This window comes from Pieris napi, chromosome 1 (genome assembly GCF_905475465.1).
Source record: "Pieris napi chromosome 1, ilPieNapi1.2, whole genome shotgun sequence".
NCBI classification, from domain to species: domain Eukaryota; kingdom Metazoa; phylum Arthropoda; class Insecta; order Lepidoptera; family Pieridae; genus Pieris; species Pieris napi.
The window spans coordinates 9,128,972-9,156,591 of record NC_062234.1 but is presented as its reverse complement, the minus strand read 5'-3'; the positions used below and the strand labels follow the sequence as shown (position 1 = coordinate 9,156,591).

The window sequence follows — 27,620 nt, the reverse complement described above, 5'->3', positions numbered from 1 at the left end:
TTAGACCTCAAGCTTTTAGAGAGCTGGCATATAAGCACGGTTTATCAAGCTAACCGCTGGGCATGAATATATAGCATGAAGCATGGAGACAGGAAACTCCATTCCAATTTGTGAAAAAGTAAAAACCAATAAAAGAAGTTACTTTTTAATATTCCCACGGCATGGTCACGCACTTTAAGTGGCTATGTTTGTCCATAAACAAACAACATTTATCTTATCTGGTTATCTACGGCAGGGGAGCGGGGGTCAGCCCCGTTAGCTTCACCGCACACTCAACACTGCACAGCTGATTTCACATATCTGTGACCGCCGCGTCGCGCGCTCGTCTTTGCTGTTGCAAAAATGCCGGCAACTTAAATCTATTTGATGAATAGTGGCTAAGTGACAATCGTGTTTATTTGTAATTAGTGCACTGATATCCTCCTTCCGTGGGTAAGTTTTTGTATTCATGAAATATGTAACACTGTTAATTCGTTACGGTTAACTTGATATTCGATTCTTAAGCATTGATACATTTTTAATTACAAGTAATGTAGGACAAATTCACTTATATGGCTTGGTTCCTGGTTTTGTTTAATTGTTAGTAGGGTTTTTTGCAAACTGTGCGTGTTAGCTAACGAACATTTTCAAAATCCGTGCTCAATTATCACGTTGCGGAATGGATATGCTATTTTTTGGCTGTAATAGTGTTTCCAAAGCATTTACGGAAATCGTTTAATATTACAATGACTGAAGGTTAAACATTTCAGAAACATTATCAACACATGAGTCATGTTCATTGACTTTTATCAGCCAATACCTTATTTGAATGTATATTTTAAGAAAACTTGAGTGATTTTTATTTATTATAGGAATATTGTCGATAACAGATTTATTGATTGATTTGGTATTTAGCCATTAAACAATCTAGTGTTCGTTTATTTATATTCTTAATAATACTAGATATTTGTACGATCTGTAAACTTATTTACTGTTTGGTGAACTCTTTTAAAGAGGTTTGATCTATGATAATATATTCTTTTTAGAGTCGTAAACGAGCATAATTTATGCAAATAGAATATTCTTATTTCGTTATAATAAAAATATATTCCACAAATACCAAGTTGCGGAATAAAATTAATTGTATGTTTTAAATAAGTGACCTCCAAAAAGTATTTCAGTAATAGTTCGTAACTATTACTGGTTATTAAACTTTGAGGGCATACTATAGATACAGAATTATAAACTAAAACATAGACATTCCTCAACTACAGGTTATATTAAAATTTAAAAAGCTTATCAAAAAGGAAATCGGCTCGTGGTGTATCACCTAGTTTGACAAGGCATACGAAATAATGTCGACTGTGTGAATAATAGAAATACCTAGGCAACTTCAAAGCATTTAAATATCTCGAGTTCGATTCCCGAATAAACAAACTACCTATGTACCTATTTGGTAAAGCATGGAAGGTCAATTGCCTATAAAAAAATCCCCCCAGTACTAAACTTTACACTATGATACATTCTTATCTGCTACAGACTAGACATATTCTAATTTCAAATGTCATAGACAAAATAAATTATATCCCACGCTCGCTATTAAAAAACGATCATTATCTTGTACTACAATTGCATGCACGGCTCATTTTATACAGCCTCTTTAAACAGACAAGTTCTTTGTATCAGTTGTATTGTTTTTCCATTTTCCCATAACGATTTTCTATGTAAGACTCAAGTCTCACTATTGTCTTACACGACACACTGAACTAAACAACACTTTTAATTTAATAGGTATTGTATTTGCGATTAGAAATATAAAAGTTAATGGACATCCACACTTTGAAAATATTAATTTATTTGATTAACACGAAGTCAAAATGAATACTGGCAGTCGAAATAGCCAATTTACTTCTTTACATTATCTCGGATAATTTTTTTTTGAAAACAGGATAAACTGTATAAAGCTCTATAAAACTGCAAAATGCATATTCTTAATTCTTACTCCAACAAAAAAAAGTTACACGAAGTACGAATTTTCTATTTTATTATATTAAAAGTGGCTTTATTATTATGTATATACATTGTTATTTTAAACACATTAAAGACAACGGAAGAACACCTAGGTGATGGTTAGCGTGCATTGTGTCTTCCGTAACTAATTGTCAAAGTGCGACATCACTCATGCGCACTGAATTTTCACAAAACGACGCCATCAACTCTAAATCTTGAAACCGTAACAAAAACTCATCTTGTTACAATAACCCCGAAGATTTGTTTTGTTCATAGCACCACTCATTACCATATAATAGCTGTACCCTACGGTTTCACCCGTGATGTTTTAAAAATTTATAGCCTTCCTAAATAAATACATTTCTTTTCATTCCAAACAATATTTTTTCTTCGATCTAGTAGTTACTAGATTTGAGCGAACTAGAAAATAAACAAACTTCCCAGCTTCATAATAATAGTATAGATCCGTTTATAAAATTGGACACAAACATATAACAATTATACGTATATAATATATAATAATAAATGTAGCGTTTGTAAAAGTGGACAGAAATAAAGTTTAATTTATTTCTATTACGTATAAATTAAATCCTGTAATTAGGTATCCGTTGCTATGAGAGAACATTCGTAACAATATAAAAAATGTCTAGAACTATTCTGGTGAAATCTAAGAGTTGGTTCATATTTCTTGTAACCACTTGAAACTGCATAATTCGTGCATTGGTCGCGGTCGCGTGAAATAGTCCGCCATCGATACGTCACGGTGTTGTCAATCAGAGCGATGCGCCTACACAATCGCAAGTTCGACCTCGAAGCTCTCATCTCCGATTTCACTTGTGAAATTGCTAAACGAAAATCTTTTAAACGACTAACCATGTTGGAAGATGAGGAATAAGATGTAAGAGAATTTCCTGAAACGAATCTATTCAATGTAGTTTTTTAATGTATTTGTTACATTATGGAAAACTGAGGCCTTGATGAAATATCCGATTTTTATAGGCAAGTTGTTGAACACCGGACACACTCCGCACATTTTTGTCTTACCTAATAAGAACTTAAGCGTGAGATTCAGAATCGTGTCTTCTACTCGTACCGTCTGGCTCCGTCGTGCGATAAAAATGTATTAGTTTTTGACATGCCTTGTCGCGTCAAAGGTCAGATACCTTAAGATTCAGAATTAAGAGCGTTGTTAAACTTAGCGCTAATATTTATTAATGTGAAAATCGTACTGTATTTGGGTATAGGGTAGTAATAATTTCTAATTTCCTTAGAGATGCCGATTTTAACACAAGGTGACTTCAGGGTTGAGAGTAACGGCCAAACCACTAGACTATGCTATACCTACCCATTTCTCTTCGGAGTTTCATCGGAATTTAGTTGACGAGTTAGTGATATTACATCATATTTAAGTAGTTATTAAAATATTAGAAACATAATTAATTATCTCTAAGTATTATAATGAATGATATCGACCCTCATACATCATATTTAACAGCTTGTTTTTTTTTTATTTATTTAATAATTTCATGTACATTGAAAAAATCCATTTGAATAGGTACCAATAACATTAGCATAACATCCGCAAATTTCATACTTTATCTAAAGTATAGAAAAATTGGTTAACCTGATTTACTTTACGTACGAAAAATAACTACAATAACTACTGTGAGGGAGCAAAACTTTGTTTGTCATGGTTTGTAATTCACGGAAGTGACCTATATCCTTATTTGTTGGATTCTAGATCAACAAAGAACTGCTACAAACAAATATATAATAAAATATGAACATAGAAAAGCTTCCAATAAATAAATAATTCATGAAACTAAAGAGCTTTGATTGAACGCGCAGGAACTACTTTTAAGAATTGAAAATAATTTTTGTGTTTGGAAAGTCAATTTTCAGAGAAAAGTTTTAAGCTACGATCGATTTTTTGTTTAATAAAAAAGGCAGGAGGCTAACCCGACCAATGCCAGAAGGCTCGCGAATGCGTTGCCGATCTTTAAAGTTATGTTTACCCCTTAAAAGTAATGACGCTATATTTACTTAAATCAGTAAAAAATTGCTTATTAGTACGTACGTACTTTCCAAAAATGCTATGAACTTAATCTTATTGCGCAAATCACGTAAGATTAATTAAATAAATGATTCAATCGTCTAATGACCAAACATATTAATTTCAAGTACAAAAATGTATATTTAACGATATCTTCGTTTATTTTCTTAATGTGTAGAGTAATTAGCGTTGATAACCAAATGACTTAGTAGACAAATTTATTTTGATAGTCGAAGTAAGAGCGATGAACTGGGAAATTGAAATCGTTATTTCCAAACTATTATTATTATATTAGATCAATTCTTGTAAAAAAACAGTTTAAATACAAATAAAAACAGTTAAATTCTCTTTATAATTTGTATTTGTGCAATGTGTAATTATACTATAATTGAATCCTTTTTTTTTTGTTATTATTTAACTTAATTTTGCGTGTCCAGTTAGAAAGACGGAACCGTTTTAATATATTTATATGTACGTCTATTTGTTTGTTACATCATATTTACCTTTTGTGGTTCAAATAAAACAATATAATAATAATAAACAATTTGTGTTAAATTCCGTTCCATCCTCTATTGGCCACACAATTTCTCTATCAGTTGCAATTCAAGGAAAATTGCAAATATACATATAATAAATAGAAAGAGAAATACCGCAATAACCCGTATTAATTGTACATTAATTAACCAAAAATTATTGTGGGTAAGAAGAGAACATATTTTTGTTTGTTTCTGTGTCTATATTATGCTGATCTCGGCCTGAATTCTCTTTTCACAAAAGATTAAGCTTAGTGCGGAGCAAGATATAGGCTTTGTTTAAATCTGCTTCCTTACACTGTTACTTCCAATAGTTCAGCGATACGGATTCCTACCTTTTTCTATGCAGTTCGATATACTCTTAATATCTAATATCAATTTACAATTCCTAAAAGGTCGGCAACGCAAGTGCCTCGCGAGCCCTCTGGCATTGAGTGTCCAGGGGCGGCGGTATCAGTTAATATCAGATGAGCCTCCTGCCAGTTTGCCCTTTGTTCTATAAAAAAATCCGTAGCTCTGATGTCGCAAATTTGAAATTGCGCCATTATTCGCAAAGTTTTTGACATTTAAAAATTGTCACACAACGGTGAGTAAAATCAAAACAGACGAAGTTGCAGGCACAAATTTAATAAGTGGAGAACAAAGTGTATTAAACGCAACCAAAAACAAAGCATATGAAACCCGTTTCGCAACACAATCTGCCAGGGCTATCCAGTTACAAAAATTGTGTTTTTTACATTAAAAGCAGTTTACTGAAATTGCTAACTTGACTTTAACTTATCTAACTTGAGAAACGAGAAAAATATATATTATTGTGGGTATAAATTAGTAAAGAATAAATTAAACGAATAACAAAATAATTTTTACCTAAAATAAATTTAATGAAAGGTAATTAACTTAATTAAGTGTTGATTTGTGGTATGCAGGTAAAAATTATACCCTAATTAGTTTTTTTAACTGTATAGAATATTTAAATGCGCAGTTTCAATTTGACACTTACAAAATTGACTTTATTGTTTGAGTCATCGCAGTTAACAACTTAGTTAAAACTGAGTTTTATCCAATGTTAATTAGTCTTTTTTCAAAAGCATCTAACAATATATTCGTATTATTAATAGTATAAAGAGAAAAAAAAGTATAAACACATACGATTTTAGAACCTCAAATGAAGAATATATTTTATAAGGTTATTTTATTGTAGGTACAATCTAAGCTAAAGGTCATCCAAACGAGCCTTTGCATTTTTCGTGACTCACTATTTTGACATTCAAATAATTAAGAAAGGAATGCGTTTCGAAACAATATATACGAATCGAATAATTGCGAGACGTGCTAACCTTATTTATTTTACAATAATCATATAATACAATATTTAGAGAATTTATCTCAAACGCAGAAATCGCAATTTATTCCTTAACGCTCTTTAAAGCCATATTTTATACGGATTACTCTTAAAAACACTTGGTTTTCATACTGTTATGTAAAATGTTTTTATTACGAAAAGAAATTAAAATGTACCCTTTTGGATTATTCTCTGCATTTAATTTTCTTTTTTGTAATTTAGCTCATTTAAAAAGTACTAAATTAATAGAGCAAGACTGAAGAGAGAGTAATTCAGCAAGGATAAATTAAAAAAATATAGAAAGATCCGACAAAAAGGTTTATCTTAAATACATAAAAACAAAACACGTGTAAAATGTCACGGTCAGCTTATTCTTGATCGTGACATTGTGACAGTTGACGTTGCAAGTAACGTGGTAAGAATCCATAGTTGTGCTGAGTATGAAGCCATACATTAAAACACGCGCTAAATTAATTTTGCCAATTTATAATGATTACGTTTCCATAATACCTTCTTAACCTGTGATTAAAAAGTCAGTAGGTACATATTTTAACGGCATGTGTAGTTAGCACAGACATCTAAACCAAATTCTGATGTTGGCCTTAAAAGATTTTGGGTACATTTTCTCATTTATAAGTAATTTATAGATAACAAGCCAAAAAAGTAAATAAAGATGATTTAATTAGGTAGTTTAAAAGTTAAATAACTAAATGTTCAATATAGCTAATACATAATAGAAATACCATAAAATATAAAAGCCATTGTCCAATGTTTTTAATAAGCCATCGATCGCTTCTTCAAAGTAGGTTAAAATGAGCAATAGCCTGACTTACCAGGCGACTCTCAACCCTAAGGTTGCATACTTGAACCCCGGCTGGGCTGGCTCTCGCAGGAAATAAATATCGTGAATATTCCTAAGACCCAATACTCGACGGAGTGAGTCAGGCACAGAAGGCTATTTGCCAATATGTATAGTAAAATAATCTACTTTTCAAATTTAAATACAAAAATATTTTAAAGGTAGTTAACAAATAGATACTCTACATGTTCTTACTTACCGATCTTTATCAAACATTCAATAGTAAACATGTATCGAGTGCATAATAAAAGTGCGCTTGCGATATTGTGAAAAACATTTTATAGCAAAAAGCGTGACACACCGTTATCATTAATCGATTCAGAACGGGATAGCTCTGATAAATTAAATCGATTCTGTTTCACGCGTTCATAACTGATTGTTATAGTTATACTCTGTTTAGCTTTTTTCTTTTAATAGATTTTTGAAGTTATACTTCATTTGGCGCGTTAGGGTAAAATTATGGCCCACCGTCACAAAAAAACCGACACCCTGAAGTTAGCTATAGTCAACATTTTAGTTTTTTTGAAGTTATACGATAATTCTTTTGGCGCGTTAGGGAAAAATGTCGAGAGTAATTTTTTTCTATTGTTAGTGTAGTTTTTTGTAGAATAAGGCGAAAGATAAAAACTTTGAAAATATTTTTATCTTGTTACGCCAAAGGAGTATGAGTATAACTTCTAACGCGTGTACATAAGTAAACATACGTTTTTTTTAAGTATCTTTAATTTATTATTGTCGGGTGAGAGAATTATTTAAACAGTATTATATTTCACATGGCATCTATCATATATTAATTAAACAGTAAGTATTTATAACTTTTTTACGATTAAAAGTAGTCCAAGAAGTTTCTGTCACCAATAAGATTCCATCAATAATTATTTTTACATATTTATCTGTGGCGTCATTGACTTTAACGCATGCGCGATACTTCTGACTTTTGGCGCCATACGGTTATAATTTTGTCTTTTGTTGAACTACTGAAAAAAACATCCGAAACCAATATACCAAATACAATATTTTGCCGTTAAAGAGATTGAGTAAGTAAATACATTTCTAGCAAAAAAAAAGAAGTGAATTCACCCAATATTTTAAATGCAAAAATAAACAAGTCCGGAACCTTCTAAACCTAATGTAACAAATACAATATAAACAGATGGGCGTACAATTCTATAGAAACTTAATTGTAGTTATCATTGGTATATTGAACCTTTAGAAACTGGCTTTTCAAACAACATTGATAATAACTAACCGAACCTGTACTACCTTAAGAAGACAAAACTTTCAATCAATCCAAATTCGTATAATCCTTGACTTTCGCCATTCAATTGATACCAAATACATAATAAATAAATTATTTAATGTAAAGGATAGAGAGACTTTACAGTTATATTGATTTTTTTTGTCCATAAAACAATATAAGTAAAATACAAAAAGATTATTATTGATGCGTATTAACTTCGCCGATTGAACAGAATAGTCGTTATCGATAGACGAAAGCTATTATTTACCTTAATTGTGGCTAGAAAGTGGTACTTTCTCGGTATTATGGCAGCAATTTTCAACTTCACGTTTATTTTGAAGAAGATTTCAACAATCGGAGTTATTGTCACGCTGTTATTTGTTTATGTTAAAGCGTAAAGTGTTATGAAATGCATAACTAATCGTTTTTTACGCTGGAGACGGGTTGTGCGGAATTGCAGTACATCTATAGGGAAAATAGATTTCTATAATTTCAGAATGAAACCCAAAGCAAACAGAATGAAGAAAATTAGAAATCTTTGTCCAGGACAAATAGATAATAATAATAATAAAAGCCCTTTATTCACTGACCTTTTAAACTTACATGCTACTCTTATTTAACAGTACCTATTATACTAAATCTAATTTACACGGCGAAAATAATAATTTATTAGCAACCACTTTGGTCAGGTTGTTTGTCGACATAGGCCTCCCCATTGTTTGTTTTTTTTCAATTGTTTCCACGTCTCTGTATCCTTGGTAGAGACCCTTTCCATCCTTTTGGTAGATCGTCCTCCCATCTTTTAATTTAACCACCATTCTATACTCTTAGCGTTAAAGTCTCCCATGGTAATTATATTCTTCTTTTGCATTAATTCTGTCATGTCTTTCGTTAATTTTTCATCTTGTTCTGTGGGTGCATGTACTTGAATAATGGACCATGGTTGTTTAGATTCCGAGACAAATAGAAGGATTTTTTAAATCTTTAAGTAGGTAGCCTTTGTAAACTAAAATTAATTAGAAATGTATTTTTTAAATATTTTACCTATTGTATTAAAAGATTCACCAAAGGAAATAGTTGTTTCTTAATAAAATATTTACCATAAAAGACAACTTTGCCAATAGTGAAACGTAGGTTATCATACTAATAGGACGATCTTATAAACGTCTGTGACGTTTGGCGGTAAAATACTGCTTTGTAGTTAAATACATATTTAACGCACTCATCGTGAGTTAATGAAAATAAAAGTCGACACTTAACGTCGGCTTTGGCTTTTAAGTAATAAATAATGATCTTAGATACTAATAGTACTAGTACTGGTATTAAACATAAGATTATATAGCTTTGAACTATTTATGTACACTATGACCCTGGTTAACTTAGACATAACTTCGCAAAGAAGATTAAGCGCGATAAGGCTTCGTGTCGGTATACAAATCTTTGAGAACATAAGAAGATAATAATGCTTAAAATCGTACTTTGTAAATACTAGGTACTTTGTTTATAACATGTCATTACAAACAATAAAAAATAAATTATTGTATACCATACAACGTATTCAGACCGGATATGTAAATGATTTTTATATTGATATGAATATTATGTGATGTAATTTGTTTTAGATAGTATATTTTAATGTTATATGACTGAGAAAACCAGCACTGTTTTGTCATTAATTATCCATTATTATTGTATATAAAAGTGACTGGCCAAGTCATTTGTAGCAATGAACCTACAAAACTCGATTAGGAATATAGCTTAATCATCACTCTTTGTAATAACCTGACTAACACTTTGTGTACTTATATTATTACGGCAATTTTACTTTTTCTAGAAATAGTTTATTCTTAATTCTTAACTGTAAAATATGTGTTCAAATTTTTCAAAATAAGTATAGAGTACTCCGTATCAGAAATAAAAGATAAGGCATTTTTTTAATTTAAAAAAACCTTTTAAAAGCATGAAAATCTCGAATTAATAACGATTCAATCTATCAATGATATTTTGTTAATCCTTATTTGCATACGTAAGAACGCAAAGATTTCGTGTTCCATTGTTTAACTTTATTCTAGTGCTATCCTTAAGTTCTAAATAAGCTTACTGAACGTTGCTCAAGTTTTTCATACTAAATAATAATAACTATTTGTTTACTTTTCGATTGCACATATTGTTTATCAATATTAATATTGTCCGTATTTGACAGCAATTGACAGTTTGTGTGATAAATGTATGTTCGTTAGTTCAAAATATGCAATAAGTTTTTTTTACTTTTATTCGTTTGTCTTTATTTTTCGAATACTACCCGTACGTCAAAATGTATTGAAGTCTGACTTAGGGCCAAGGCTCGTTTCTTATATCTTTTAACGAACCATGAGTATAATTATAAGGGCCTCTATTTTATCACAACGGGACTAAATATTTCTATAGCTTTAAATATCAAGATATGATTAAGTAATATTACGTTCTAAAATTAATACTCATTATAAGGTCTATAATGTTATCTATGATCTAATTGTACTGCGAATGTGTTGAGATTTTGTATTGTTAGGGATGTACAATAGCTATGGAGGAACGTGCCATTCTGCGCGTTATGAAAGTAAACACGCAAATTAATGTAATATACACATTACAATATGTATTATTGATATTACAAATTACATGTTTCATGTGTAATTCAATCGATACGAGCGTGGCAAGTATATGTGTAACATGCAGATATTAATTACGCTTGTTTGTGCAATGTAATTCAAATTATAGCGGGTCAGATGAGCAGACGCCTCGCTTAGAAAACATTAAGTAATCCGGTAATTAACATATTGGTTTTTGCATGTTTGCTATCTTTATGTGATGTTATTAGAAACCCTTGGTAGCTTTGATTTTTCTTTAACATTTGGAACATTTTAGAAAATTCCGTACCACCGATTTACCTCAATCCCTTAGATCACTTTCTAATAGCAGGTTACTGTCGATTGCTTTCAAACAACGTACAATAATATGCTTAGTTAAGCACAAACGGCTTTAGAATATTGATTTTGCTATTTCCCGTGTAATAAATATAGATCAGAATATGAAACAACGGTCGCTGTTCGTGACAATGCGACAGTGAAAGTGTCGCCTTCATCCGTCCATCGGCACCGAGTTAGAGAGAAGTGCATGAAAATATTTTAATACATGCATTACGTTATTGTATTTAGCACTAATTAAGCCACAATGACGACACTGCCGTCATGGCTGCGCGGGAGTCACCTGAGTGCATTAGCCAATATAAACTAGGCTAGGACTTACGTCACTTGCATATCAATTATTGTATTTATATTAGTTTAAAATAATAAACGAATAAATGTATTGATGAGATTTGCAACATCACAAGTCCAATATAACGTTTTATAGTGCTTATGTATTATTTTATTACATTAAAACATTTTTGACTATTGACCGAAACTAATTTCAATGTCAAACAAATCACGGAAGCATAATAAATTACAAAATGATTTGTGAAATAAAAATATTATGGTAATTTTAATGAGGCTTTGTAAATATTGCTATTCACGTTACGATTACGATACCCATCAAACAAAACTGACACCAATTGCCAATACAAAGTGTACTCCGATTACATCAGTTACAGGCTGTCAAGTATAACTTGGCGTTCTAAAGGCGCCTCGTACTGGTCCAAGATCCCAGGGCCGCCAGACGTCACGTATTTTCTGACGGATGAAATGTGGACGATTGGGTAGTGTTAGTATGTACTATGATCGTATGCCTACCTGCTAGCTTGGTCAAACGGCCAATTTCCAGGTATCAGGTAATCAAGGTACACAAAAACATTACTTACTTCACGTAAATTCTCATATATTATTTTTAACTATACACTCGAAAACATATATAAAAATCAGCCAATCGAAAATCAACCATCCAACACTACCCAATCGTCCATATTTCATCCGTCAGAAAATACGTGACGTCTGGCGGCCCTGGGATCTTGCTCTATACACTGTATTTGTTACTAAATTTCATTATTTTCGCCAAGCTCTTGAAAATAATATATTTATGTAAGTTTTTATGTAATTTAGGTTATTTAAGTAAGTTTTTAAAATGTTCTGTTTGTTAAATTGAACACTAAACGACGCTTGCAAGACCACCAAACTTTGAGAATTTACATTTATTAAACTTTGTCTTTTTACCACCTGCCAACTTACACTTGGCGGACTGTATATTAGCACAACATCTTTCTCACACAGGTGACACCTTTGCCCGTTCTCAATTTACGAACAATACTTTATATGAACTCGAAACGCGAGAACTAGGAAGTTGCAACTCAATACAGTAACCTCATAATTAGGTTTCCTTGTGACAGTTAAGTGCCACTTCATGCATGATTACTCTGTGGAACAGATCTTTGATCAACTATCAAGATATTTGCAACTTCAGGAAAAAAAACTCCTTATGTTCTATTATTCAAAATACAGGTCTAAAATTATAATATAATTATAGGTTAAACGATAAGATTAATTTATAAAATTAAACCAACTCGAAATTATTAACACTATTTACTTAAGTACGATAGATATAATATTAGCTTCCGTGAAATTTTTGGAAAAACACACGTAAAACATAGGACATATATACATTCTATACATTTGTGTAAATAAGGATATTAGGATACTAAATTATAAATAAGGAAATATTTAACCCAAGTAGTAGCAAGTTTCGCTTATTAGTAAGAATGTGTAATGAACATGACATGACATATTTAAAAAAATACGGAAATTTAATGTAAAAAAAACAATTGTAATTTGTAACGAGACTAACTTGTTTTTAATTATTAATTAAATAAAGAGTTCGAATAATGTTTTATTAAATAACTTTTACTTTTTAAAGTTTAAACGATGCATCATTGAGTTAAGCTACCCTAGAGACATGCCGTCACGACCTGTTTGGAAGCCATATAAAGGATGTCGAAACCATTTCATATGATACATAGGTTTAGATATGCGAGACAGACCAGTCTGGGCGTTTGATAACTGAAACCGACCTACGCTTCCCCAGTCCTGAAGGTCCCAAAATATTATTTTATCAATTATATTTTAAATAATTATATAATCTATGTTACTCATTGATAGAGTAGATTTATCGCGAGAAAGTAGTAGTCATAATCCGCAAAATAGTTTAAAAGATTATTCATTACAAACTAATAGAGATAAACGAAAAATCTAATTTTATTAGTGGGTAGATGAACGTACACACAAATACAAAGCACAATTTATAAATTTAAAGATTAACAATGCAAACAGGGTGTAAACTCATAATTCATCAAAATGTTTTGATAATCACCTCGTTAAGGCGCCACAAATTAAAACGATTTACATTACCATAATATGACCGTTTAAAGACCACACAATAAAAGCAACAAACTTTCATAACGGTGTACAATAAATCTGTAATATTTGATTCTGCCTTTGTCTGTATTTGTGCCAAGGTCCCGTCTCTCCAAAAATTATCAATATACCGGTTGTATATTAGTTTATGTTTGAAAGCGTAACAAACACACATTCGCATTTATGTTATATCACATTTCCATGTTGCATCGAAGCATGAATTTCCGGTGTCCTTTGTTTGACAAATCATAAGGTGGACACGAAGGCGTGGCGCTCAATAAATTAGTTCAAATGACACAGATCAATGCTCAATGAACTACAGACTAAATTCATAACGCTCATTCTTAATCAATCATAAATATTTAAAATTTACATAACATGGTTTTCTTTATACGGCAGCCGTGTGACAATGATGTTATTGGATATCGTGAACATTATTACCTAACTAATGTGTTTAGAACACGCACAGAGTGAAGTATAATTTTAATCCATATTTAGTTTCTTATTTGATAATATCACTTTCTCTTTAAGGATTCAAAATATATAAGATTTTTCTTACCAGAGACACATCTGTCCGTCCGGAAATTCAATTTCTTCCTGCATAATTAACTTTGTGTCGCGTAAATTTATTAAAAAACCTAATTATTCAAGATTCAACTAAGGAAGGAAATGCTTCCCAACAGTCATGTAAGAAAACTATAAAATACTGTATTAATGTAGTTTATATATAGTATTAGCAAGATAACTTGGTAAAATCGCATTAGAAATATATATATTTTTTTTGTTTTTAATTCGTTTATAAAATACATATTTAGAAGAAAGTATAACTTGAATTACCGGACGTTAGCGTGTTGCTTATTTCTAGCATGAATATTTTGCTTCGTTTGTAGGTAATATGATTTACCTGCGGTAGGTTTGTGGTTTTATTTAGTGCGACGTTCGGTATGATTAGGTGCGGTGAGGTGACATTGAAAATTACTAGTTCAACATAATGCACCTACTATTTTATACTCACACCCATGAGCCTGGAAAATTGTCAAAAAAGCATCAGCGACTGACCACTGACCAATGGGTCGTTCCCGATATCGCGAGGTCCATTTTAGTACTAAATGTTAGGATTTAGAGGTACTTAAATATTATGTAAATAGTATAATTCACAAATGAAATTTCATTCCAATTATTCGCAGGCCAAATAAAAACTGTACCCATTTGACGCTGTAATTTAATCATTACCGGAAATTAAAATAAAAACCTATAACAATTAGAATTTTTAATACAGAACCTGTTAATCGATGTAGTCTTCTCCTCGGTGAGATCCTATTTTACCCTATATTATAAATGAGTTATGAATATTCTGCTGAACGAAATAAGATAATAAAACTAAAATAATAATCGATTAACGATTAAATTTAATTAAATTACGTCACAGTGTAAAAATTTCATTTATCGATAATTTATATTGTCACTAGTATTTTACACGAGTTACTTTTGAGTATCTCCAAGATATTATTTATAGATAACGAGGTATCCTTAATTATGTTATATAATAATAGCTCCTTCATATAATATCTACAATTTAGAATGTTCAGAGTATACTGTAAATTACGAAATAGTTACAAAACTATTTCAGTCCAAATCTAATACATATATATTCTTCTAACAAAAAATAATTATTATAATTACAAAATTTATTCGTTTGTTACGTAAAAAGTAGACTGAGAGTGCATTATAACTTTTAGTGCTCTTTTATAAAATATATAAGATAAATATAATCAAAGCAAGCAACCATTAAAACATGATCGCTATTCCCGTATTTATTCTGAATGCTAAGAGATGACATTGTTTTTGATTCCACAAATTCTGTGAAATGTACGTCCTTGTTAGCCACTGTATAACCAGTGTAGTACTAGATGGTAGAACTAAAGAATATTTATATCGACTTAGTTCTGTGAACACAGTGAAAACTTTTAGATTTTTCAGATTTCATCAATGTGAGAAACATGAGAAGCGATATGGCGTACCGTGGGCTGTCGCAGCATGTTGAGCTGGACAGGGCTGCGGACCCTAGTGACCGGTATACCCTCCAGGACCTCATAGGCGAAGGCACCTATGGGGAGGTGTACAGTGCTCGCGATAAGAAATCTGGAAAACGTGTCGCTGTCAAGGTAATCCAATTACAATTATTGTACAAAATGTAAAACTCTTGCATTGAAGTTATTATCGTATTAAGTTACTATTATTGATTCCACAAACTAATAATGTTTGATAAGCACAATTAAGAAACAGATTAAATATTAATGACATTACATATACCACAGTCGATATTTAACATTTCCTTCAAGAAAAGAGCGTACCTATTCTTAAATGGCCGGCAACGCACTCGCGAGCCCTCTGGCATTGAGAGTGTCCATGGGCGGCGGTATCACTTAACATCAGGTGAGCCTCCTGCCCGTTTGCCCCCCGTTCTATAAAAAAAAAAAAAACATATTGATGTTTTAATTTTGAGGTCCCAAAATGTAACCTTTTTTCTGAGACCAAGTATATTTGATACCCTCTGAGACTTAAGAAAACGTATCTGAATTTAGAAATGGGATGTTAACATTATTTATATCTTTATAATATTAATTTAAATAATTAGCAAAAATATTGAAACCATGCCTGTGTGTAATGAATAATCCAAATGTATTGTTACAAGTGGTAAGTAGTTGCGTAGACAGATCTTATCTCACCAGAATCCGTGTCAAGGCCACTAAACAATTCGTAATTTACCTACATCTCTATAGCCTTTGTGTCAATGGTCATTATTGTCCTGCAATTGAATAAAATAACCTTAATCAACGTAACAAAAAATATGACATTGCTATTAGAATTTCTCAAGGTATACTTTTTGTCAGTCAATTTATTTATTTATTCTAAATTTGGCAGATTCTGGAAAATATCGCTGAAAATATTGAAGAAATTGAAGAGGAGTTCCTAGTCTTTCGTGATCTCTCTAGTCACCCTAATATTCCAGAATTCTTCGGTTTATTTTTGAAGCGTGGAATTTCATCGGAAGATGATCAAATATGGTTCGTCATGGAGGTTAGTTATTTACTGTCTGTTTTAATTATTAATTCAAAATTATACGCCTAATGACTACTTCCTACTTCATATATAAACTGCGTGAAGCGTGTAGTTAGAATTCTGGAAAAACAATAATGGAAATTAAATCTTATCATATAGTTTTATTGACTATATAGTCATGTGTATATAAACATTCTAGCTCTGTACTGGAGGCTCAGTCACTGACTTAAGCGCCGGAATGCGAGCAAGAGCTTCAAGTCTTACAGAACCACAGCTTGCCTATGTTTTGCGTGGTACAGTGCGGGCACTTACATATCTACACGCGCATAGATGCATGCATCGTGACGTCAAAGGACACAACATTCTTTTAACCGAAAATGCTGAAGTCAAACTTGTCGATTTTGGAGTATCGTCTCACTTGGCTGCCACAATAGCGAGACGAAACACTTCAGTTGGAACTCCATATTGGATGGCACCCGAAGTACGTAATAAAAACATCATTTTACCATATACATAATAAAATACAATATGATAGAAATCTTAACATAAAATTACAGTCGTTCACGCTGGCCAAAATATAAATAAATAATTTCTTTAAAGTACCAAGTTCATATTTCTCTTTTTCAGGTAATAGCATGTGAACAACAGTTAGATCAATCTTATGACTGTAGATGTGATGTATGGTCAGTTGGTATAACAGCTATTGAATTAGCTGAAGGCGAACCGCCACTATCTGGGCTACATCCAATGAGAGCCTTATTCCAAATTCCTAGAAATCCACCACCAAGTTTATCCCATCCAGAAAATTTTTCTCCTCAACTTGCGGATTTTATTTCAGAATGCTTAGTCAAAGATATGAATCAAAGGCCGTTTGCGCGTGAATTATTAGAGCACCCATTACTATTGGCTGTTAGTAGTTTTGAAGACAGTGTAAGTATGCTTCTAACTAATTTTAATAATGCTATAACAGGGGTGTGTAGTTCTACCCAATATTTAACGTCTAATCATATCAAATCTATATCTATTCGGTGACTACTTCATACATTTTTAAAATATTTAATTGACACTATTTACAGATTCGTAAAGAACTTCAAGCTGAAATAAAAAGACAGCGAGCTGAAGGTCGCAATTGTCGAGCTGCTGAAGCAACGACGAAACGAGGAAAACTTAAATCCCATCGAAAAGCTAAAGCAGAAAAAATGTATACTGATGATCTTGCTACTCTCGAAGTGCTTACTGAAGAAGCTATTGTGGAACAACTTCAAAAGAGATATGCTCAAAATCAAATCTATACCTATATTGGAGATATTTTGGTGGCTGTAAATCCTTTTACAGATATTGGAATTTATACGATTAGGGTGCGTAGAAAATGCAACTAAACATTGCTGAAAAACTCGAAACTAAATTTTTACCAATTATGTTTTAGACTCAAGAATTGTATCAAGGACGTTGTCGATCCGATAACCCACCCCATATTTACGCAGTTGCTGATGCAGCTCACCAAGCTTTGATGCATCAGAAGCAAAACCAAGCTATTGTTATATCTGGAGAAAGTGGAGCAGGGAAAACTGAATCTGCAAACCTCATATTAAAACAGCTAGTGTACCTATCAAAAGTTAGTAATGTTTTTATATACTTTCAAATACTTCTTACTAATTGAAAAATACTTTGTAATCTGACAACTATTGTGTTGTTATAGACTCAAAGTGGAAATTTACAAGACAAAATCTTGCAAGTAAATCCAATAATGGAAGCGTTTGGAAACGCACGAACTGGAATTAATGCTAATAGTTCACGGTTTGGAAAATACTTAGATCTAAATATGATGAAAGTTGGCAAAATATCCGGAGCTAGAATAACCGTGTATTTACTTGAACAATCTCGAGTTGTTCATCAAGCATTGTGAGTAAATATTTGTCAATACTTTTTGTTAAAGTATGAATATTATTGTATTCAATATATTCGCGCGATTTTCAGAGGTGAAAGCAATTTTCACGTTTTCTACTATCTGTACGATGGTCTTGAAAGTGAGGGTCGCTGGAGGAAGTTTTACCTCGATGAACAATTAAAGTCGAGACATCGATATTTACAACCACTTTCCGTTGCTCATCGCGAACATAACGTTTACCGATGGAGACAATTAAATCAAGCTTTTAAGGTAAATACTAAATGTATACGAAATTATACAATATTCAAAAAAAATGATATACTTTTATGTAATATATTTATTATTTTAGGTGGTGGGATTTCACGAAGACGAAGTACAAGTATTATACAAAATGCTAGCAGCAATATTGCACTTGGGAGATATAGAGTTCGCGGAAACTGCAGAAGATAATTCTGATAATAGAGCAACTATTATTGACACTGCGCCATTACATAGGGGTCAGTAACATTTATGTAAAAAACTATTATACGCTGTGATTGTATTAAATTTTTGAATTTTGTCTTGTTTTTTCTATTTTAGCGTCATGTTTATTGGGGGTTGAAACCGTCGATCTTAGAGACTGTTTGACAAGCAGCAGTGTAGTTACGAGAGGAGAGACAATAAACCGTTATTGTTCACCGGTAGAGGCGGCTGTAGCCAGAGACGCGACCGCCAGGGGTCTGTATGCCAGAGCCTTTGATAGAATCGTCGAGAGAATTAATGCTTTATTAACTCATAATCGACCTCAGAGGTATGTAATAGAAGAACTTTAGTTTTATAGAGAGGAGCCTGGCGGTGGATTCGTTAGACATAAGCTGTACGCCATTTGAGTAATTCAAGAGCAATATTTATGATTTTTACAGTAATGATCAACTATCTATTGGTATCCTGGATATCTTTGGATTTGAAAACTTTACAAGAAATTCATTTGAACAGTTGTGTATCAACGTCGCAAATGAGCAAATCCAGTATTACTTCAATCAGCATATATTTACTTGGGAACAGCAGGAATACATGGCGGAAGGGGTTCCCGTTGATCTTGTAGAGTTTTCAGACAACAGACCCGTTTTAGACATGCTGCTTTCACGACCTATGGGACTACTCGCTCTTCTGGATGAAGAGAGCCGGTTTCCACGGTCAACAGATCGAAGTCTCATAGGTAACTACAAAGCTTCAAAGTAAAATTAATTGAGAATTTCTTTTTATCCTAAAAAGTAACGTTCATTGGAGTCTATTGTCTTGATAATAGTTTATACAATCTGTTCATAAATTTAAAATTTCTATTTCTGTATATTTTCTTAATTTCTAAACAATTGTTCTTTGATTTTTTTTAGAAAAGTTTCACCGCAACATTAAGAGTAAATTCTATGTTCGTCCGAAATCAGATGCCATATGTTTTGCGATTCACCATTTCGCCGGACGTGTTGTGTACCAGGCTGATGGCTTTCTGGAGAAAAACAGGAACTTTTTACCTCCAGAAGTGGTACAATTAATGCGACAGAGTCAGTACGATGTGATAAGATTTCTTTTTCAGTGTCCCATAACGAAAACGGGCAATCTCTACTCACCCTTGCACGGCGATTTAGATTCCAGAACATTGGATGGACCTACATCAGGAGATTTTCGGGTAAGGCGAATCAAATATAAATATGTATTAACAACAATTATAAATCTAATGCAATGTAAAATATCCCAATTTTTATTTTTTATTTCTATTGCAAATAACATTTATTACTTTTACAGTGTGTTTGTTTAATACATAAATATAAAACAATACAAGTCCTAAGTCATCTTTTATAATACGCGACACGGTTCTAGGTGTTCATCTCCCAAGATATTTTTTTTTTGCTTTCGGACAGGATTTCTTCGAATTCTTTCCCTTACTGCTTTGACCACTTCTTTCGTACGAACACTACGTGGACGGCCAGATATTTTTTTTTCACAAACAGAAGAGGTCTCATTGTACCTATTAATACCCCGGTACACAAACATTTTACTAATTGCAAGCGTATGGAGAGTTATAAAAATTGTATCACTTTTAAAAATTGTAGTTTAACTATTGTATGTATCGCAAAATATTATACTGCAAAATAATGTACTGGCGCCAAAATGAGAAAACATTATGAACAATCATATAAAACTGACAGATTCCAAATTCAAATGTAATACATATTTTGTTTATTTTTAATAGTAACAGTATTTATGGCCAGAATAAGTATATTTCTAACCAGCTATAAAATTTAATTTTGTATAAAAGATGTTTTTATTATAAGGGAAATAAGTTTTTTTTTTAATTTGTTTGTTAGAACTCCAAGAGTCCTCTTAGTATTTTAGGACATTTCATTAAAATGATTTTTCAGGATCGATTCAACAGTCGAGGTCTCGCATCACAGTCCCGGGCTCAGCAGACGGTAGCCACTTATTTCCGATATTCTTTGATGGAACTTCTACAGAAAATGGTCAGTGGTACGCCTCAGTTTGTCAGGTGCTTAAAGCCAAATGATTCCCGATCGCCAAAACATTTCGATTCAGCGAAAATACTAAAACAATTGCGTTATACTGGAGTACTGGAAACCATAAGGATCAGACAGAATGGGTTTTCCCATAGATTGACATACGAAGAATTTATTAAAAGGTAAAATACACATACTTTAAAACATAGATTATAATCGAGATAATTTCGTTGTACATATTTTAATTACTTTATCGAAAAAAAAATGTTCAAACTAAAATTTTTAATTTATTGTGCGGATATTACAATTTACCCTAACAAATAAATGCACCTGGGTTTTCTTATGACTATTTCCGTGCCTGTTTGAGAACAATACGAGTATCTATTTTATTGATTGTCAAAGAACTCAAATCTTATTAATTATTTACAGATACGGCTTCTTAGCCTTTAGTTATAACGAGGAAGTAAAACCAAATCGCGATTCGTGTCGTCTACTTCTGATACGGCTAAGAATGGATGGTTGGGCGTTGGGTAAATCGAAGGTGTTCCTTAAATACTATCATGTTGAGACTTTAGCGAGAATTTATGAGGAACAGGTACGTTTAAAACCTATATTGTTTATAATGATCATTAATCGGGGCCATTGAACCCTGTTCATTCGATCGAGTCCAACTTTTTACTTTACTTATTATGTAGTTAAAAAATGTGCAATACTTTTTAAGGTAAATCGGCTACTACTAACGTAACTACTCCTTAGTAGGCTCTGCCTTAAAGTTAAGATTATAATATATATATATAAAATATAATATAATAAAATATATAATAATATATATATATAATTTAAATATATATAATATAATATATATATATAATACTTAATGGAATTTATTTCGTCCCAATAAAATTAATTTAAAGTCATGCAATATGAGCATTTCATTCCTACCATTTACTCAGCTCAATTACATTAAATAATATTATAGCTTATACAATTTACAGATAAAAAAAGTGGTGTTCGTTCAAGCCCAAGTTCGCGGCTGGTTGGCCAGACAACGGTACCAACGTCTACGCGCTCAGATGGCGATATCAGCATTGACGTTGCAACGACACGTGCGTGGCTGGCTCACCAGGAAGAGGTTGGAGAAGGAACGACAGAAACTGCTTGCGCGGGAGTTCCAGAGAGAGCAAGATAAATCGAGAAAACAAGAAAGAGGTAGATAGATAAATTATTTTTCAAAGTAATATAAAATATTATAACATTGTACCGGCCTTGTCCGACTGTAGGACTTTCTAAGTGGCTTGTAATTCGTTCTTCAATAGGCCCTCAACTGCCTATAGTCTACAGAGTAGATTAGACACAAACCAGTCCAAATACAATTATTGATTATATTTGCCATACTTTGTGAGATAGGTTATATTATTTTAGAATGCGTATAGATTATATTTGGAACTTGAAATTTTTGAAAGAGTGACAAACCAATACACGCACATGAAATAATATAATATATAGCCTCAGTTCAGATAAAGGTGGAGTAACAAAGAAGAACACTTTAATAATTAAAAGAAGTTCTCAAAAATTTAACTAATTCTTATTGTTACCGCCCGACCACTCAATATGCTATTGGAGGATAACCATAACCAGCCTCTTTATAATTTCTTGTTCATTTTTTGTTCTACATCATATACATCAAAATTAGTTCAGCAGTATTGCGAAATTAATTCTGTAGTAATGATATAAATTAATGGTACATATATTTTCTATAAGGTTTGCTGAACAAAAACAAAGCCATGATGAAAGCGAAGGCGCTCAAACAAATGACGTCAGAGGAGAACAATAACATCAATAATAAGGAAAACATATCCGATAAGGCAGCAGTCGTTATACAAAGTTGTAAGTATCCTTAATCCTTATTTATTTTAAAATTAAACAAACTTTATGTATTAATATATTCATTGTACCTGGCATATTATATTAATAATCGCTTAAAAAATATACTTGATTTAGATAAAATCGTAAATAAAAGAAATACCTATGAAACAAAAATATAAAAACTATTTAAATTATTAATTCAGATTATCGCGGCTATAACACGCGAAGAAAGCTAAAAAAAGGTCAAGCTCCGCCACCACCTAACCATGCTCCGCCAGCGCCATCTACACAAAAATTGTCTAACCACTCCGTACAAGAGAGAGCCGCTCAGCTTCAAATATTTGCGGAACGGGTATGTTACTAACGTAGTTCGGTGATAATAACCAAGATGGCGTTTTCCACAATTACAACTTTTGCAAACACTCCGTAGTTCAGTTACTGTACGATAGATGGCGTTATCGATAGAATTTTTTTTGAAGTTATCTTAGTTCCTTAAATATTACATAGATGACGTTTTTAACAATACAAAAACGCTTTATGAAGCTATCGTAGTTAGTTGATTGTAACATAGATAGCGCTTTAAACAATATAAATAATTTTCTTTGATGTCTTCTTAGTTTCGTGACTGACATATTGTTGGCGTTATTTCGTACTATTGCACAAAAACAATAAATTTTGTTGATTCGTCTACAAGTCGTACAGTGACTTGTAGACGAATTATATATTATTATTTATATATGAATTTGCTTTTATTAAGGTGTGTTTTCTGTCCGTTCGCTGTTTGATGAACGGCAATAGCCTTTTTTGTCGACCCTTATAGGTATATAATATCTTTTTATTTAAATTTGACTTAAAATGTGTCTGTCCCATATTCGAAATATTCACTTAAAAATCAATTAAAAGCTCCTAAAATTCTAAATTCATAAATTTCTAGATCCATAACAGAAACCAGGAAATCCACAAGAATTTACGCAGGAACAAATCGGGAATTTGTCTGTCAGACATTCGAAAACCACCAGAGGAGTACCGTCCGCCTCCAGGATTTACCTTGGTTCCAGCGATTATCAGAGGAAAACCATCTCACCCAGAAATAGACGCTAGCAGACTCTCAAGGTAATTTCTATAAACAAATTCGTGAATTACCTACTCACTGAATTTCTGTCGAAGTTTCTACGATTCTATAAATTTTTAATTAAAATTCCATTCTTAGCATAATTTTTGTTTGTTAAATATAATTTAAGTAAGCTGTAGGAATATAAAAGTAATAAAGAAATAAATATTTTAGTATTAAAATAGTTATTACTATAAGTGATAACTATCTGAACCTTATATTAACTTTATAATTAGCGTTTTTATACAGTAAGCTTTTAGGTATTTTTATAAAATTGACGGTTTTGACGGCGACTTACAAATTTTAAAAGTTGTTTTAGACTAACCTTATTCATTCTACTAACGAATATAGAATATAGATATCTAAAGAAATATAGCTACAAAATCTTATTATATCTATCTCTTCGACTTATAATCGATAGAGAACCTTTATTACAAGAATTTACATTATTGTAAATTTCATCAGTGATATTTTCTCCTTGCTTTGATTGATTGATGACCTAAGAAGAGTATATAGATATATAATTTTAGCCGATAGCGTCTCGAACGGCGCTATTTAGTAAAAAAACGATAAAAAAAATAATAATACTGCAATGTCTTGGTACAATTGAAAGTACGTTTTGATTGGGCATCACATTGATGTATGTAACATTCTTGTTCACGCTGCCATTTGTGGAATCAGTCCGTCACCAGAGTTCTTGATGAGTCCTGGTAAACCCTGGAATAATGAGTTTTATGATGAAGAAAATAATGTAAAGCTATGTAGGCCTAAGAGGTTAGTTGGTAGATACTTAAGAGTTGCCATTGTGTTTTGTGCGAAGGGTAAACAATAATAATTCAGTAGCGCTGGGACTTACTTCAGATTGCATTTATTTTATTGCTTAACCGTAGAGTAGGGATTCTAATTTGGAAAAAAAAGTTAAATAATGATAAATTTATAAGTGGGTCTTGGTCATACGGCTTCATCAGCAATATGAAGCCGTATGATCCAAAACAATTTTATTTCACCGAACCAAGATCTCCGGGCTATGCATATAACGACTTCTTAATTTAAAATTAAGTAAAATAATTGAATTACGGCAGAGTTGACTTAGATGAATTTATATCCAGAAAGTATATTTTTGAAGTTATACATACTTCTTTAGGCGCCTTATGAAAAATTGATGAGAGTGAAATTTAACGATGCGCGCGCACCGTGACACAAAATTAACAGAATGAAGTGGTCCACGGAAGATGCTACGGCATTGGACATAATTTAAAAACAACATTCGAATAATAATAGAATTTATGTTACACTTAACGTAAGATAATAATAACAAATATTTATTTATTTAATTTTCCAAATGTAAACTGAACTTTATTTACTATAATGACTCCTTTTGAAGTCTTTCATTATTTAATTGTAATTAATTATTTGCATGTTTCAAAAACTATTTTTAATAATGCCACAGAAGTATAACTTCTTACGCGCGTACATAAGTACACGCACCCTTTTTTTAACAGTCCTTTAATTTACGCACAACGGACCAAATGGGCGTCTGAGTGCGAAAACTGAGTTCACACTACTACTAACATCAGTCCTTTAAATTTACTATAACTATATTCCAGGTCAAGCAATCACAGCGACGCTGAAGACAGACCACTTCAAAGCAACCATAATAGACAATTGTCTTGTAATAGACAGTGTGGTGGTCTTGTCAGGTATGAAGATAATGACGTAAAATTCTTTTGGCCTTAATTAATATTATTTTTAACTCGCATGCCACAGTAAGGATGGTTCACATGGGTATGAGTTTACTGACACTTTAGGTGCTTATCCATTTTTTATTGCATTATCTTGCTTATACCACAAATAGTTAGAAGAAAAGTAAAGCTCGTTAACGGATTCAAATGCGATTTATAAGGATTATAGTATCATTTTTTCTATTAAAAAACGTGTATTGTAGTCTATGCTACAAATTTAAGGTACCTAAACTATATGAAATTCCTTTTAGCTGTAGTTCTGCGTGGCTACCACGACTGCTGTATTCCATTCGAAAGGTCAATAATGCAATAAGTTCGTGGTTAAATCCGTTAATTTATTTAAATGTAGTTCGCTCGTAAGCTAAAAATATTACGAAATAGATTGCCTTATGATTGATTTTCAAGCTGTAAACTGTACAAAACGTTGGAAAAGTTTTACGAATTAAGTTGATAATAAACGTGGTTCAATTTGGTTTAGAATTATACGATAATTAGTATTTATATTTTATATAGACAGCTATTCACAAACTGTAAGCGTGTCACGTAAAGCACCAAATTCATTACTTAAACATTAATTTAAACTTTAAAGGCGTTAAATTAAATTTTAAATGACTTTCATTCAGAGGAAAAGTTGGTATAATAAAAAGTAATTACGCCAACCTTTCGACACTTATCTCAGGAGCTCTACGGCTCATGCATAAATTACCAGAAAGTAGGTTACCGCCGCGATGTTCTTTAAAACAATTTTTAATAAATACCCAGTTTATGAGGTTTTAAAAGGCCCAATCGCCTTTTTGAGGATTTTACACCGCGCAAAGTATCTAATAAGTAACCTAGAAGAAACCTATGAAAAGTTTATTTTGAATTCACAGTCGACATTCTGACAGTTCAACAGTCGGTCCTCAGAAAAACGTTCCTCATGGCAATCGAATTTTGTACCCCAGACTGTCTCTTGACATTATATTCCTTAGCTAACTACATACGTGACGTCCCCAACAAATGATAAGTCACAAACATTACACACGCAATCCTTAATAAACATGAAAAAGCCGAAACATGTTTGGGAATCGATATCGCTAATGTATCTTTGTATTTTATTAGTATCCAACTGCTAATGGATTTTAGAAGTCATAGTCCTTACACGTATTTTTTCCACATTTATCATTCTATTATTTAATGCACACATCAAAATACTAATGTTTACTTCATCGTTTCAGTAATAAAATAATAGAGCTGGTGAAAAAGTCACAAAAATCCGAACCACCTCCACGGCAAGTATACAGCCCAGCTTACGATCCAGAATCAGATTTGCGTAAGATTCTTAGAAATTCCCCAGAAATGCTCGCAAAACCAATCTTTAGTTCTGACGATGACTACGGACCGTTTCGCTTTAAGCAACTGCTACGACCGACGGTTGGACCCACTGAAAGCCTTCGCAAGAGGAAAGTGAAAAACTCAGGCCAAAATCCCTGGCTCTCGGACAGTTCACAAGATAGTAATAGCTCGAAGGAGTTGTATAATAAACGGCGACCTCAAATAAGTATGGGAGTTTATTACAATTAATTTACGACGGCTCTGACAAAGTAACAAAGAATGACCCTTTCCACCAATAATATATACGAACTACTAAATAACGTCATAACGCCTTTTTAATAATAATTATTTCTATATGTTAAAGAGATTTAATCCATTTTTAGATTATTAAGTTACATATTTTGTCCGTTCTTTTAAATATCTGTAAAATGGGTAGACAATATTTTAAGTGTGAGAACTTTTAAGTATTAAGTTTTTAAGTACGTAAGTAAACACATCTTAAATTATTAACAAATGTATTCTTTTTAAGATAAAAAGCATTACCAAAGTATATTTTTAAATATGTTAATAAGTTATGTATAAGCGATGCCTTCTTATTTCAAAATAAATTCTTTACTAAATACTTGAAATTTAAAGAAAATCATTGACGACTTTTGTGATAATGTGCCAATGATTATTGTTAGTTTGTCTATTATTGTTAAGATACTATGAGTGTTTTGTTTGTGATGAATAGATCTTTGTTTTTTAAAA

The 27,620-nt window shown here is 32.0% G+C and overlaps 1 protein-coding gene across 5 annotated transcripts; it reads left to right on the top strand.

Moving 5' to 3' along the window:
- The first annotated feature begins 280 nt into the window (after nt 1-280).
- On the top strand, nt 281-27,620 carry LOC125049852 (myosin-IIIb-like). 5 transcript variants are annotated; one of them, XM_047649332.1, is made up of 23 exons: nt 281-432; nt 15,375-15,559; nt 16,320-16,475; nt 16,657-16,938; nt 17,085-17,387; nt 17,534-17,815; nt 17,884-18,072; nt 18,157-18,359; nt 18,435-18,615; nt 18,695-18,842; nt 18,925-19,135; nt 19,248-19,543; nt 19,719-20,011; nt 20,745-21,019; nt 21,267-21,432; nt 21,833-22,046; nt 22,599-22,724; nt 22,907-23,055; nt 23,638-23,816; nt 24,496-24,588; nt 25,422-25,514; nt 25,582-25,599; nt 26,774-27,620. In XM_047649332.1, exons 2-23 carry the CDS (start codon nt 15,395-15,397, stop codon nt 27,117-27,119), a joined length of 4,368 nt encoding a protein of 1,455 aa, XP_047505288.1. In that variant the 5' UTR covers nt 281-432; nt 15,375-15,394; the 3' UTR covers nt 27,120-27,620. The 5 variants fall into 5 exon arrangements, with proteins under 5 accessions (XP_047505288.1, XP_047505326.1, XP_047505307.1 ...); XM_047649370.1 differs by having other exon boundaries at nt 25,582-25,622; nt 26,774-26,917; XM_047649351.1 differs by lacking the exon at nt 24,496-24,588.